General features: G+C 44.1%; 1 protein-coding gene across 1 annotated transcript in view; it reads right to left on the minus strand.

Moving 5' to 3' along the window:
- Nucleotides 1–12,718, minus strand: part of galene — a 161,481-nt gene that overhangs the window by 9,820 nt on the left and 138,943 nt on the right. Inside the window, exons 4-5 of the mRNA XM_067159180.2 lie at nt 6,758–6,889; nt 1,041–1,159 (exon numbers count right to left, since the gene is read on the minus strand). Of these exons, the coding sequence (XP_067015281.2) occupies nt 1,041–1,159; nt 6,758–6,889 (251 nt within the window). The remainder of the gene's footprint in view (nt 1–1,040; nt 1,160–6,757; nt 6,890–12,718) is intronic.

Here is a 12,718-nt window from a genome sequence, read left to right on the forward strand (position 1 = left end):
CGTTGAGAAATATCGTCTGGACTCAATAGAAGTTTTAAGATGGGTGAGGAGCAAGAGGCACCATTACTCACACATTTCACAACTTTTGTAAGAAATTTAATTTGGATAACCAATTTATTAAGAACATTGGCTTAGCAGCCCTGAAAGGCTAATTAACAACAGTAAGAAATCATTTATACTCTTAGCTACATCTTTGTCCTATAAGGAGTTCCTCATGGATTTCAAAATTATTGACTGATACGATTTTTATTAATAAGTAGGCTATAATATGCTATACCAATTATTTATAGACATATTTTATACGACTCTTGTAGTTGTCAATCACCTTTTTATGTAAGCTTTGTCTTTTTGGCAGTCTCCAAATTGGGGGAATCATAAATAAATGCATTTCTCTCTCTCTTGGCGTTTGCCAGTTGGATGACACCATCTTGAATCTCGTGTTTCACGAGAACTATGCGAGAAGGAGTGTCACTGCCAGTGTAAAAAGAGAACAATATGAATATCGTTTAGCCGGGTTGAGTGGCTCAGACGGTTGAGACGCTGGCCTTCTGACCCCCACTTCGCAGGTTCGATCCCGGCTCAGCCCGGTGGTATTTGAATGTGCTCAAATACGTCAGCTTCGTGTTGGTAGATTTACTGGCACGTAAAAGAACTCCTGTGGGACTAAATTACAGCACCTCGGCATCTCCGAAAACAATTAAAGTAGTTAGTGTGACGCAAAGACAATAACACTATTATCGTTTAGCTAGTGCAGTGTTGATTGTTTAAAAATTAACAAGCCATGAACTTGGATTATTATGGTTTAGGATAAAGATTATCTATATCGAAGCCTTCAGCCGTATGAATTAAGAAGGAAGAAGAATTCCCGACAATTTTAAAAATGAGGCTAGCAGGCGAATAAATCGAGTGACGCAGGACAAGAAAATGGAAACCTCCTGAGGTCTCACAAAAATAATACGAGAACTGAGTAGACCAGAAGATGACAGAGACGAGTTAGATGTGAGTGGAAGTTATTACCACTCAGGTGTTGATGGTACTACCTCTGGGTCCAGAGCTGGGCACCTGGAGCACAGTGTCGGAGAAGCGCGACCTCTGGGAAGCTCTGTTACCACGCCCTGCTGACAGTAGCGCCAGGTCTCTGTCTCCGTCATCGTAGTACCTGAGGGAGACAAGAGGAGAATTTGAAAAGTACAAACACTACAAGCTCTGATACTACCGTAGAACTCGACAGCCGGACAAAGTAGACCAGTGGCGGTTCGTGACATTGTACTCTGGCAAGGCTGTGTCGCCATCTGTTTCCTCAAAAATCAAATCAAAATCTCTTTATTTGCAAATGAGGTGTCTACCTCGGTGGAAAATGGTACACTAAAATACATTATTGTCAAGTCCTAAAATAACAAGAGAAGAAGAAAATTTTCCTAGAATACAATATTATACAATTAACATTTTTTCTATTAAACCCACAGCTCATCCCTAATAAATTTATATTGTTAACAAAATTCTACATATAATATCTTCTGTACTTACAAACATAGTCAACTCATATACAGTATGTGGAATTACTTCAAATAATACTATACAACTGGCATAAGATTAAAATTTATATTGCATTTATTTATTATTTTTTTTACCCATTTTCGAACCTAAGTAGCATAACGACCTGCTGCGTCTTAACCAGAGCCCCTTTTGCCACCACTTTTCAGAGTTCCGGTCCCAGGGCCCTCGAAGTCCCCACTATACTTCACCCCTACAGGCAGTCCCCTACTTCGGCTGTCCAAACTCCATAGACCGGGGGATGGAATTATATTCACACACATTTTTTATTTACAATATCCTGGACTGGTCGAATGCCCTCCAACATTTCATTTATTTTCTCTGATGCTGTTTATTCTCTTCTTGAATATCTGTACAGATTTTGGAAAAGGATCAAACACTACCCCCAGTAAACTGTTCCACTCCTTCACGCCCTTCCTAATGAATGAAAATTTACCCCAATCGCTTCTGCTAAAATTCCTTCTAATTTTATACTTGTTTATAATTATTTTCCAACTGGAGCCTCTCACGGATTTCTCCCCATGCTTCTTCTCCTGTATAGGCTCTATATAATCCTATAAGTCTAGTTTTTTCCCTTCTCTTACTTAAAGTTTCCCACCCATGTTCCTCTACCTTTTCTGATACACTACTTTTTCTCCTGAAATCCCCCGTTACATATCTCTGCACATGGTTATGAGGGTATTTAGGGGTTGTAGTAAGGATGTAAAGGAGAGGGCGTATAAGTCTCTGGTAAGACCCCAACTAGAGTATGCTTCCAGTGTATGGGACCCTCACCAGGATTACCTGATTCAAGAACTGGAAAAAAAACAAAGAAAAGCAGCTCGATTTGTTCTGGGTGATTTCCGACAAAAGAGTAGCGTTACAAAATTGTTGCAAAGTTTGGGCTGGGAAGACTTGGGAGAAAGGAGACGAGCTGCTCGACTAAGTGGTATGTTCCGAGCTGTCAGTGGAGAGATGGCGTGGGAGGACATCAGTAGACGAATAAGTTTGGATGGTGTGTTTAAAAGTAGGAAAGATCACAATATGAAGATAAAGTTGGAATTCAAGAGGACAAATTGGGGCAAATATTCATTTATAGGAGGGGGAGTTAGGGATTGGAATGACTTACCAAGGGAGATGTTCAATAAATTTCTAATTTCTTTGCAATCATTTAAAAAAAGGCTAGGAAAACAACAGAAGGAAATCTGCCACCTGGGCGACTGCCCTAAATGCAGATCAGTAGTGATTGATCTTGCTGCTTTCCTCTGCACACTATTTCTTTTATTAGGTATTCTTGGTGAGGACCCTAACAGTGTTTGTATATTCCAATAATGGACGAACCATACTTAAGTAACTTTTTCTTTTAATTCTTTGTTGCATCCTTTAAGTAGCCTCATTATGACATGTAACGATCTGTATGTTTTCCCATCAACATGACCCTTCCAGTGCAAATTAATTTCAAATCTCACACCTAAGTATTTGCACTTGCCATCTCTCCCCAATCCGTCTACTTGCCACTGACCAGCACCACGATACGTTTAGATACATAAAAATACGATGACACTGGATGAATAGAAATCTGCTTGCACGACAACATTAACGAATTAACTGCACTACAATGGCACTTATACACACACATTAACAGGCTAACAGCTAATGTAATCCCGACTATGTCACTGCACTGTTTCACTGATCAGAATCACACGTGATAATAACAACATTCATGAAAACAAACATATAGTGCACTCCCGAATTTCTCTCTCCTTGCTCAAATTTCAAAACATGACAAGGTATTTAACAATGTGACCACCCTACAAACAGTGCTGTCACGTTATGGTTACATTTTGAATCTTTATTTTAGCTTCTTTATAGAACTGAATTGTTTAAATAGTCAGTATAAAGGAATTCATTGTTTTCTAAAATATTTTGGAATTAATCTCTATTAACAATTAATATAAAGACATAGGGGAAAAGCCTAGGTACATTGTAAAGTGGTTGGCGATGCTGCAGAGGACTCCGCCATTCAGCGCTTACACCCGCCTGCACTCTTCCTGCCCCTGACCAAATACAGTAGAGACAATACGCGACACTTACAGATTTCGCCTTGCTAAAATGGGAGAGAATTCGACGGTGGCGCTCCTAGTGACTTGGCCTGAACAAATCGCGCTAAATTCAAATATCAATGGAAATGTATATACGGAAATAGATAAATAAATTACGTCTAGAAAGAAAGTGGTATTGAGATATTAACTTCGAAGTTGCTAAAGTAATTCTGGATAAATGAATGAAGAATTATTTAAAAGGTTATTATTCAAAGACTGAAATTAGACATATAAACAAGAAGTGAAATGGACTAGTGTGAAATGGCTTGATCTTTCATTTATGCATTACTTTTTTAGCTTTAGCATTCCTGCCTGAACTCTTACGGTTGGATTCGTCTTTTTTCTCATTTTAAAACATTGTATCATCACATTAAGACACTTGTCAATAAAAAAATCGGCACATTCCTTACACATATGATGCAATGAATTAACATTTAATAGCTGGACAATTTTCCTCTTAACATGAAGCCTACTAACAGAAAGAAAATCTATAAAATCCCGGCTTTAATCTGAGAAGAGGGCTAAAAGAAAGAAAAGTATGAAAATGTTGTCGATAGTGATGCTTTGAGGAATATTTACGTACAATTAGAGTAAAAATGTAACATACCCTTGGCTGTATAGTCGAGGATTTTTAAAGCCGCTGGCCTGGAAATGATCTGAACAGATCTTATAATTCTTATATAAGCGTAACGTCCCTTCTTTCTTGTACACCTTATCCAAATCGTAATTACTGCAGCCAAACACAGCATTTATCTTTCCCCTCATGATGAGCGGAGATATCAAAGAATGACACACGCTACTATTTAATTATGTCAACTCACTGAAAACGCATAAATAACACCAAAAACTTCACACAATAATACACGTGCTCTTATGAGAGAATCAGTACTGTTAAAGTCTATCCGCTAGAGTGAGCTCCAATAGCTGTCCCTCGATATCTCGCTCAGTGTCGCGTATTGTCTCTACTGTATTTGCCCTGGCAAGCCTACATCATCCTTCCAGGCTCTTCCCGCACCCGGCACACTTGTTAACTCGTGGAACCTACTGACGGCTCTGCCGGACAGACCATACACCCGCCTGCACCCTGCCTTCCCCTAACAAGCCTACATCATCCTTCCAGGCTCCTCCCGCACCCGGCACACTTGTTAACTCGTGGAACCTACTGAGGGCTCTGCCGGACAAACCATACGTCCGCCTGCACTCTTCCTTTCCCTAACAAGCCTGCATCATCCTTCCAGGCTGCTCTCGCACCCGGCACACTTGTTAACTCGTGGAACCTACTGAGGGCTCTGCCGGACAAACCATACGTCCGCCTGCACTCTTCCTTTCCCTAACAAGCCTGCCTCATCCTTCCAGGCTGCTCTCGCACCCGGCACACTTGTTAACTCGTGGAACCTACTGAGGGCTCTGCCGGACAAACCATACGTCCGCCTGCACTCTTCCTTTCCCTAACAAGCTTACATCATCCTTCCAGGCTGCTCTCGCACCCGGCACACTTGTTAACTCGTGGAACCTACTGACGGCTCTGCCGGACAAACCATACGTCCGCCTGCACTCTTCCTTCTCCTAACAAGCCTGCATCATCCTTCCAGGCTGCTCTCGCACCCGGCACACTTGTTAACTCGTGGAACCTACTGACGGCTCTGCCGGACAAACCATACGTCCGCCTGCACTCTTCCTTCTCCTAACAAGCCTGCATCATCCTTCCAGGCTGCTCTCGCACCCGGCACACTTGTTAACTCGTGGAACCTACTGAGGGCTCTGCCGGACAAACCATACGTCCGCCTGCACTCTTCCTTTCCCTAACAAGCCTACATCATCCTTCCAGGCTGCTCTCGCACCCGGCACACTTGTTAACTCGTGGAACCTACTGAGGGCTCTGCCGGACAAACCATACGTCCGCCTGCACTCTTCCTTTCCCTAACAAGCCTACATCATCCTTCCAGGCTGCTCTCGCACCCGGCACACTTGTTAACTCGTGGAACCTACTGAGGGCTCTGCCGGACAAACCATACGTCCGCCTGCACTCTTCCTTTCCCTAACAAGCCTACATCATCCTTCCAGGCTGCTCTCGCACCCGGCACACTTGTTAACTCGTGGAACCTACTGAGGGCTCTGCCGGACAAACCATACGTCCGCCTGCACTCTTCCTTTCCCTAACAAGCCTACATCATCCTTCCAGGCTGCTCTCGCACCCGGCACACTTGTTAACTCGTGGAACCTACTGAGGGCTCTGCCGGACAAACCATACGTCCGCCTGCACTCTTCCTTTCCCTAACAAGCCTACATCATCCTTCCAGGCTGCTCTCGCACCCGGCACACTTGTTAACTCGTGGAACCTACTGAGGGCTCTGCCGGACAAACCATACGTCCGCCTGCACTCTTCCTTTCCCTAACAAGCCTACATCATCCTTCCAGGCTGCTCTCGCACCCGGCACACTTGTTAACTCGTGGAACCTACTGAGGGCTCTGCCGGACAAACCATACGTCCGCCTGCACTCTTCCTTTCCCTAACAAGCCTACATCATCCTTCCAGGCTGCTCTCGCACCCGGCACACTTGTTAACTCGTGGAACCTACTGAGGGCTCTGCCGGACAAACCATACGTCCGCCTACACTCTTCCTTTCCCTAACAAGCCTACATCATCCTTCCAGGCTGCTCTCGCACCCGGCACACTTGTTAACTCGTGGAACCTACTGAGGGCTCTGCCGGACAAACCATACGTCCGCCTACACTCTTCCTTTCCCTAACAAGCCTACATCATCCTTCCAGGCTGCTCTCGCACCCCGCACACTTGCTAAGTCTGGGGACCTACTCAGGGCTCTGCTGCCACAGTCCGAGTGCCTCACGACTAAAAAGAAAACATCGTGCTTGCTGGACAGCAGCCACGGTCTGAAAGCCTTTGGAATTTCCTTGAAAATAGAAAACCAAATGTTTACAGACGAAATAATAAAGATAACATTGTAACTGAATATCACACCACATAAGTTCGACTTCGCTACATTTGTCCGTCTCCTCATGTAATCAATTTCAGAGTGAAATAACGTTAAATGTTCTTGAAAAGGCGGCGGGGCGGCGCCTAAAAGCCCTTCATGCACGAACCGCCACTGAAGTAGACTAACCTGCATTCTGTATCAGAGTAGGAGCTCCTCGTCATGGACTCGGAGAGGCCCAGTGCACTGTCCGCTGACCGCTGGGAGGTGCGAGCCGACCGCCGGAACGACGCTGTCCTCGACCGCCCAGAATAGCGACCTCTGTGTGACAGAGAAGAGAAAATACACAAAAATTTAGACAATAAATTATATACATGAACGATGCTAAAAAGAACACAACTTTTTATAATTACAGTAGAGTCTCGCTCAACCGACCTTCGCTTACCCGACATTCCGTGTTATCCGACACTGGTAGACTTAATTTTGAACTTTTGGTGGAGACTAAAGGACCTGCCAATATCTAGCCCCATTCTGCAAGAAAAGGCGATGTATTTCCAGAAGGAGTTTAATGAAGAGGACCCTAAATTTACTGCCAGTGCTGGCTGGCTTCATCGGTGGAAAAAACCGTACGGCATTAGGCAGCTTAATATCTGTGGAGAAAAACTGTCAGCTAAATCCGATGAGGTTGTGAAATTTAAAAAGGAATGTCAAGTAATAATACTTGCTGAAGGATTAACCGGTTATCAGATTTTTAATTGTGATGAGACTGGGCGAAATTTCAAGATGCTGCCATCAAAAACTCTCGCAGCCCAAGCCGAGACGTCTGCACCTGGCTACAAGCGTAGTAAGGAAAGATTTACTGTTCTTGCCTGTAGTAATGTTACTGGGTACTTAAAAGGAAAATTGCTTATGATTGGTAAAGCAAAGAAGCCTAGGGCATTTAAAAATATTTCTGATAATGCTCTTCCAGTCCATTACACGAATCAGAAGGCAGCCTGGATGTCTGCTGGCATCTTTAAGGACTATTTTGTTACACAGTTTGTTACAGATGTAGAAAAAATTCTAGCTTCAAACACTCTCCTTAGAAAACCTCTTCTTCAACTAGACAACGCTCCATCACACCCAAATAAACAGCAACTTACAAGTGGTGACATCAAATTCATGTTCCTCCCTCCTAACGTGACGTCATTATGCCAGCCAGTGGACCAAGGTGTGCTGGAAACACTGAAGAGGAAATATCGGCGGAAACTCCTTTCATCCATGATTATTGGCAAGTTTCTTTTCGTAAGATACTTGGAATATTTTCGTTCAATACTGCATGTACTGTACAATTGAACTGATAATTCAATAAATAGAGTGTTGTAAAACATGTTATTGTTTTAGTAATACGGTACGGCCTTCCTGTTTGTTTTAGTTAATTTTCAAAGTAATTCTGTATTATCCGATATTTTCGCTGATCCGACATACTCCAGATCCCGTTTAGGTCGGATAATCGAGACTCTACTGTATGTCTAGAGAGCCTCTGTGCTCAGGCTTTAGCGCGCTGGCCTCTCACCTCTGAGTTCCGTGGTTCAAATCCCGTCACTCCATGGGAGATTTGTGCTGAACAAAGCGGAGGTGGGACTGGTTTTTCCCCAGGTACTCCGGTTTTCCCTGTTAGTGGTGGCGATTATTGTTTTAAGAGGAAGTATAACTGGGTAACCATCCTCTATATAACACTAATCAGAGAGAAAAACTGGAAGGCATCCGACACTTCGAAAAATAAAGATATCGCCACTAAGGGCGTGAAAATGAAAAACTTCCTAGCTCTCAAAAACCTAATAGCGTCGGGGTTGGAAAAGAACAAGAGTTGACGAAAGAAAGTCGGACAGGATAGATGAAAGTGAGGAGCCTGGCACAAGTAAGTGGAAGCAGTGCCGGGACCCAGCTAAAGGCCCCATGGTCGCCTACCCATGCTCCAAAGTTAAGAGCCCCTGGGGCCCCTTTAAGTTACCTCTTAGGATAGGCAGGGGATACCGTGGGTGTAATTCTACCGTCCCCGCCCACAGGGGGATTTTCCCTGTGATCTTTCATTCCAACAACACTCTCTCCAATATCATTTCACCTGCCAATCATTAATCATTGACCGCTTCGTCAGCCGGCACAGTTCCTATCCTCGCCGCTAGATGGGGCTTCATTCATCCCATTCCTGACGCGGTCCAATGACTAGAAACATCCTGTGTGTTTTCATTTTTCAAATAATTATGACTTATGGCTAAGGGACGTCTGAAAATTTGCGTCATAAAATTAGCTATACAAAATATGTTATGTTATGCGATGCTACCTAGCAGGCTGTGATGTGAAGTACTGAGGGATGGCCGTGGCTGAGAGATGGTGGTGGTGGTGGTGATGATCACTGTTTTAGGAGGAAGAGAGACATATAGAAGGCTCTTTTACCAAGAGGCCTCATCTCATTACATTCTAGATAATTGATTATTTCATTCCTGGTAGTTTCAAAGGCCCTCAGTCAATTTCCCCCTTCTGATCCACTGAATCCTACACTTGTTGACTCCAAATTCCATGGAGATGTGTCTTTAAAACGATTCATTATATCTAGGTGTACTTGTAACGGTCAGGAATGGGAAGGAGGCGGCCGTGCTACTAAGAATGCTATCGTCCCGGCATTCATCTGGAGTTGAAATGGCAAACTACGAAAAACTACTTCCAGGATGGACGATGAGGGATTTGAACCCATAATAAATAAATGGCGTATAGCTTTTAGTGGCGGGAGTGTGCGAGACATGTTCGGTTCGCCAGGTGCAAGTCTTTCGATTTGACGCTCGTAGGCGACCTCCGCGTCATAATGAGGATGAAATGATGATGAATACGACACATACACCCAACGCCCGTCCCGAAGAAATTAACGAATGATGGTTATATTTCCCCCCCTCCCGGGAGTCGAACCCGGGATCCCTGTGACCAAAGGCCAGCATGCTGACCATTCAGTCATGGAGCCGCACATTTGAACCCATATTTCTCCCAAGTACAGAGCTAGCAACACAATGAGCAAACCTGTTTGGTAAGGAACACGGTGATTTATAGAAATGCATTACTAACTTTACTTTCACTAACCTAGGAGTCCACCGTACATGGTAACATCTTACAAGATTTAAATGGGATTTCGCTCGATCAACTCCGACGAGGGGATCCCGGAGAACGCCATTCCATGCCTTGCCGCTTCGTTTCAAGGTCGTACCTGAGATACCAGGTAACGAGAAGACACACTGTTGCGAAACACTTGACACACCGTCCAAGCATAACCGCACCCTGGAACGAATGGTACTTGGCGCTTGGGGGCAAAACATGACGTCTTCGGGTTCTAGAAGTGAGCTGGACGTCATCTGTCAATTACAACCTGTACCCTGCTGAATGATCCTTGTTCGGTGTGGAGAGGTTGCCAAACCTCTCTCTTCAGTCTTTACCCTTTCTTCGTGTGGAGTGCAGTGGACGATTTGGCAACTCCGGTTATAGTAGACGTAGTAAATTGTATAAGACGCTAAGAGGCTACTGGTGTGAGGCGAGAACGTCATGTTTTGTCTCCAAGTATACAGAACCAGGCCTTATGGCTAATAACTGGTGTGGTAAATACAACCCCCATGGACGCAATGATTTTTGTACGGAAAGATGCTAAGAATGTTCGGTGACCAGCACTGGAAATTTGATGAGAATAAGATGAGGAACTTTAAAATAGAAAGTAGATTTCTGTAAAAATAGACAGAAATCAAATCAAAATTACTGTTTCATTGCAAGCCACAACTACAGCAAAAAAATACAAAAAGAAACAAATTAGTACTTGCTGAATTCGACACAGAACTACAGCATGGCCCAATGAAACGTAACACAGATCCGCAAACTCTCAGAAAACAATGAACATTAAGTTTTCAAAATACTTTGGGGTCCACGTGTTCATAAATGACTCACAATTCAGTGGAAATACAACCTGTGACAATAAAGTTAGGTAAATAGTCCTGTACTATCAACATAGATGAACAATGCACGACAGTGACTTACTGTCCTTCGAAATAGTCCCCTCACATAACTATGCACTGCTGAGATCGGCGATACATGTCCTAGAAACTTTGCAAGAAGGCTTCCTTTGGGAATACGTTCAAAAGCCTCGTCACGTTTCGTTGGATGTCAGGAATATCGTCAAGTCGCTTTCCTTTCAAAGCGAGTTTGAGTCGTGGGAATAGGAAGAAGTCGGCTCTGACCTTTTTCCGACGAGGGGATCCCGGAGAACGCCATTCCATGCTTTGCCGCTTCGTTTCAAGGTCGTACCTGAGATACCAGGTTTCATCCTCGGTGACAATACTCGTACACACACTTCAAGAACAGTACTTGATCTTCATAAACACGTACCAGCATCGCATGTCTTTCTTTCGGTGTCTTCCCAAGCTTAAAACAAAACTGTACATTGATCTTTTGATCGTTCATGTTCCTGTTCGCAGTTCAGAACCAACGCACTAAACACGCACTGTGTCAAACAGGTCTTACACGGCACACACACGATGCTCAACTGAACAACGTTGGGAGCAGGTGGTCAAAACCTGCTGCTACGTAGGTGCAGCGTTGCGTGTCGCCAGTGTTGCCGGATCGACCTACCTGACTTCATTCACCGAACTTTATTGTCACAGGTTGTACATACAAATGCAGGTGGTGGCATGTACTCTTTGCCTTCAAAATCAATCAATCAATCAATCAATCAATCAATCAATCAATCACCACTGATCTCCATTTAAGGCAGTCGCCCAAGTGGCAGATTCCCCATCTGTTGTTTACCTTGTATTTTCTTAAATAATAATTGCAAAGAATGTACGCCTCTGTGGTGTAGTGGTTAGTGTGATTAGTTGCCACCTCCGGAGGCCCGGGTTCGATTCCCGGCTCTGCCACTGGAACGGGAGCGGGGTCCACTCAGCTTCGGAAGGTTAGCTGAGTAGTGGGGTTCGATTTCCCCCTCATCCATCCTAAAAGTGGTTTCCCAATTCTTCTCCAAGCAAATGCTGGGCTGACACCTAACTTTAGCGCACGGCCGCTTCCTTCCCTATCGGGCGAGTTGGCCGTGCGCGTAGAGGCGCGTGGCTGTGAGCTTGCATCCGGGAGATAGTAGGTTCGAATCCCACTATCGACAGCCCTGAAGATGGTTTTCCGTGGTTTCCCATTTTCACACCAGGCAAATGCTGGGGCTGTACCTTAATTAAGGCCACGGCCGCTTCCTTCCAACTCCTAGGCCTTTTCTATCCCATCGTCGCCATAAGACCTATCTGTGTCGGTGTGACGTAAAGCCCCTAGCAAAAAAAAAATAGCTTCCTTCCCTCTTCCTGTCTATCCTTTACGATCCCCCCTCCCCAATGCTCCTGTTCAGCATAGGAGGTGAGGCCAACTGGGCGAGGTACTGGTCCTTCTTCCCAGTTGTATCCCACAACCCCAAAATCTCACGCTCGAGGTCACTGCCCTTGAGGCGGCAGAGGTGGGACGCCTCGCTGAGTCCGAGGGAAAAAGCAACCCTGGAGGGTAAACGGATTAAGAAAGGAAGAAAGAAAGAAAGAAAGAAAGAAAGAAAGAAAGAAAGAAAGAAAGAAAGAAAGAAGGAAATAATAATATTCATAATTAAATAAATAAGTAAATAAATAAATAATACGTCCCACTGACTACTTTTACGGTTTTCGGAGACACCAAGGTGCCGGAATTTAGTCAGGTAGAGTTATTTTATGTGTCAATAAATTTACCGACACGAGGCTGACGTATTTGAGCATCTTCAAATACCACCGTACTTAGCCAGGATCGAACCTGACCAGCTGGGGTTAGAAGGCCAGCGCCTCACCGTCTGAGTCACTCAACCACTCTACGAGTTTCGTCTGAGGGTTGTTGCATTGCTCTGTGTTTCGTGTTGTACGTTTTCACTGATATGAGGGTATTTTCACAGAAATAAGGGTAATTGGTGTAACAAACGTACGTCTAGACCTGTTTTTACGACAATTCACCATCTCCGTGAAAACTCTCTAATTTGTAAAGCTGATTTGAACCACAAAATGTATTATAAACATTCTACATTAAGCCCCATCCCATAAATGTAATGATAAGTGTTAGAACTAGAAGAAAATTATACTTTAG

This window comes from Anabrus simplex, chromosome X (genome assembly GCF_040414725.1).
Source record: "Anabrus simplex isolate iqAnaSimp1 chromosome X, ASM4041472v1, whole genome shotgun sequence".
In the NCBI taxonomy this organism is placed as follows: Eukaryota; Metazoa; Arthropoda; class Insecta; order Orthoptera; family Tettigoniidae; genus Anabrus; species Anabrus simplex.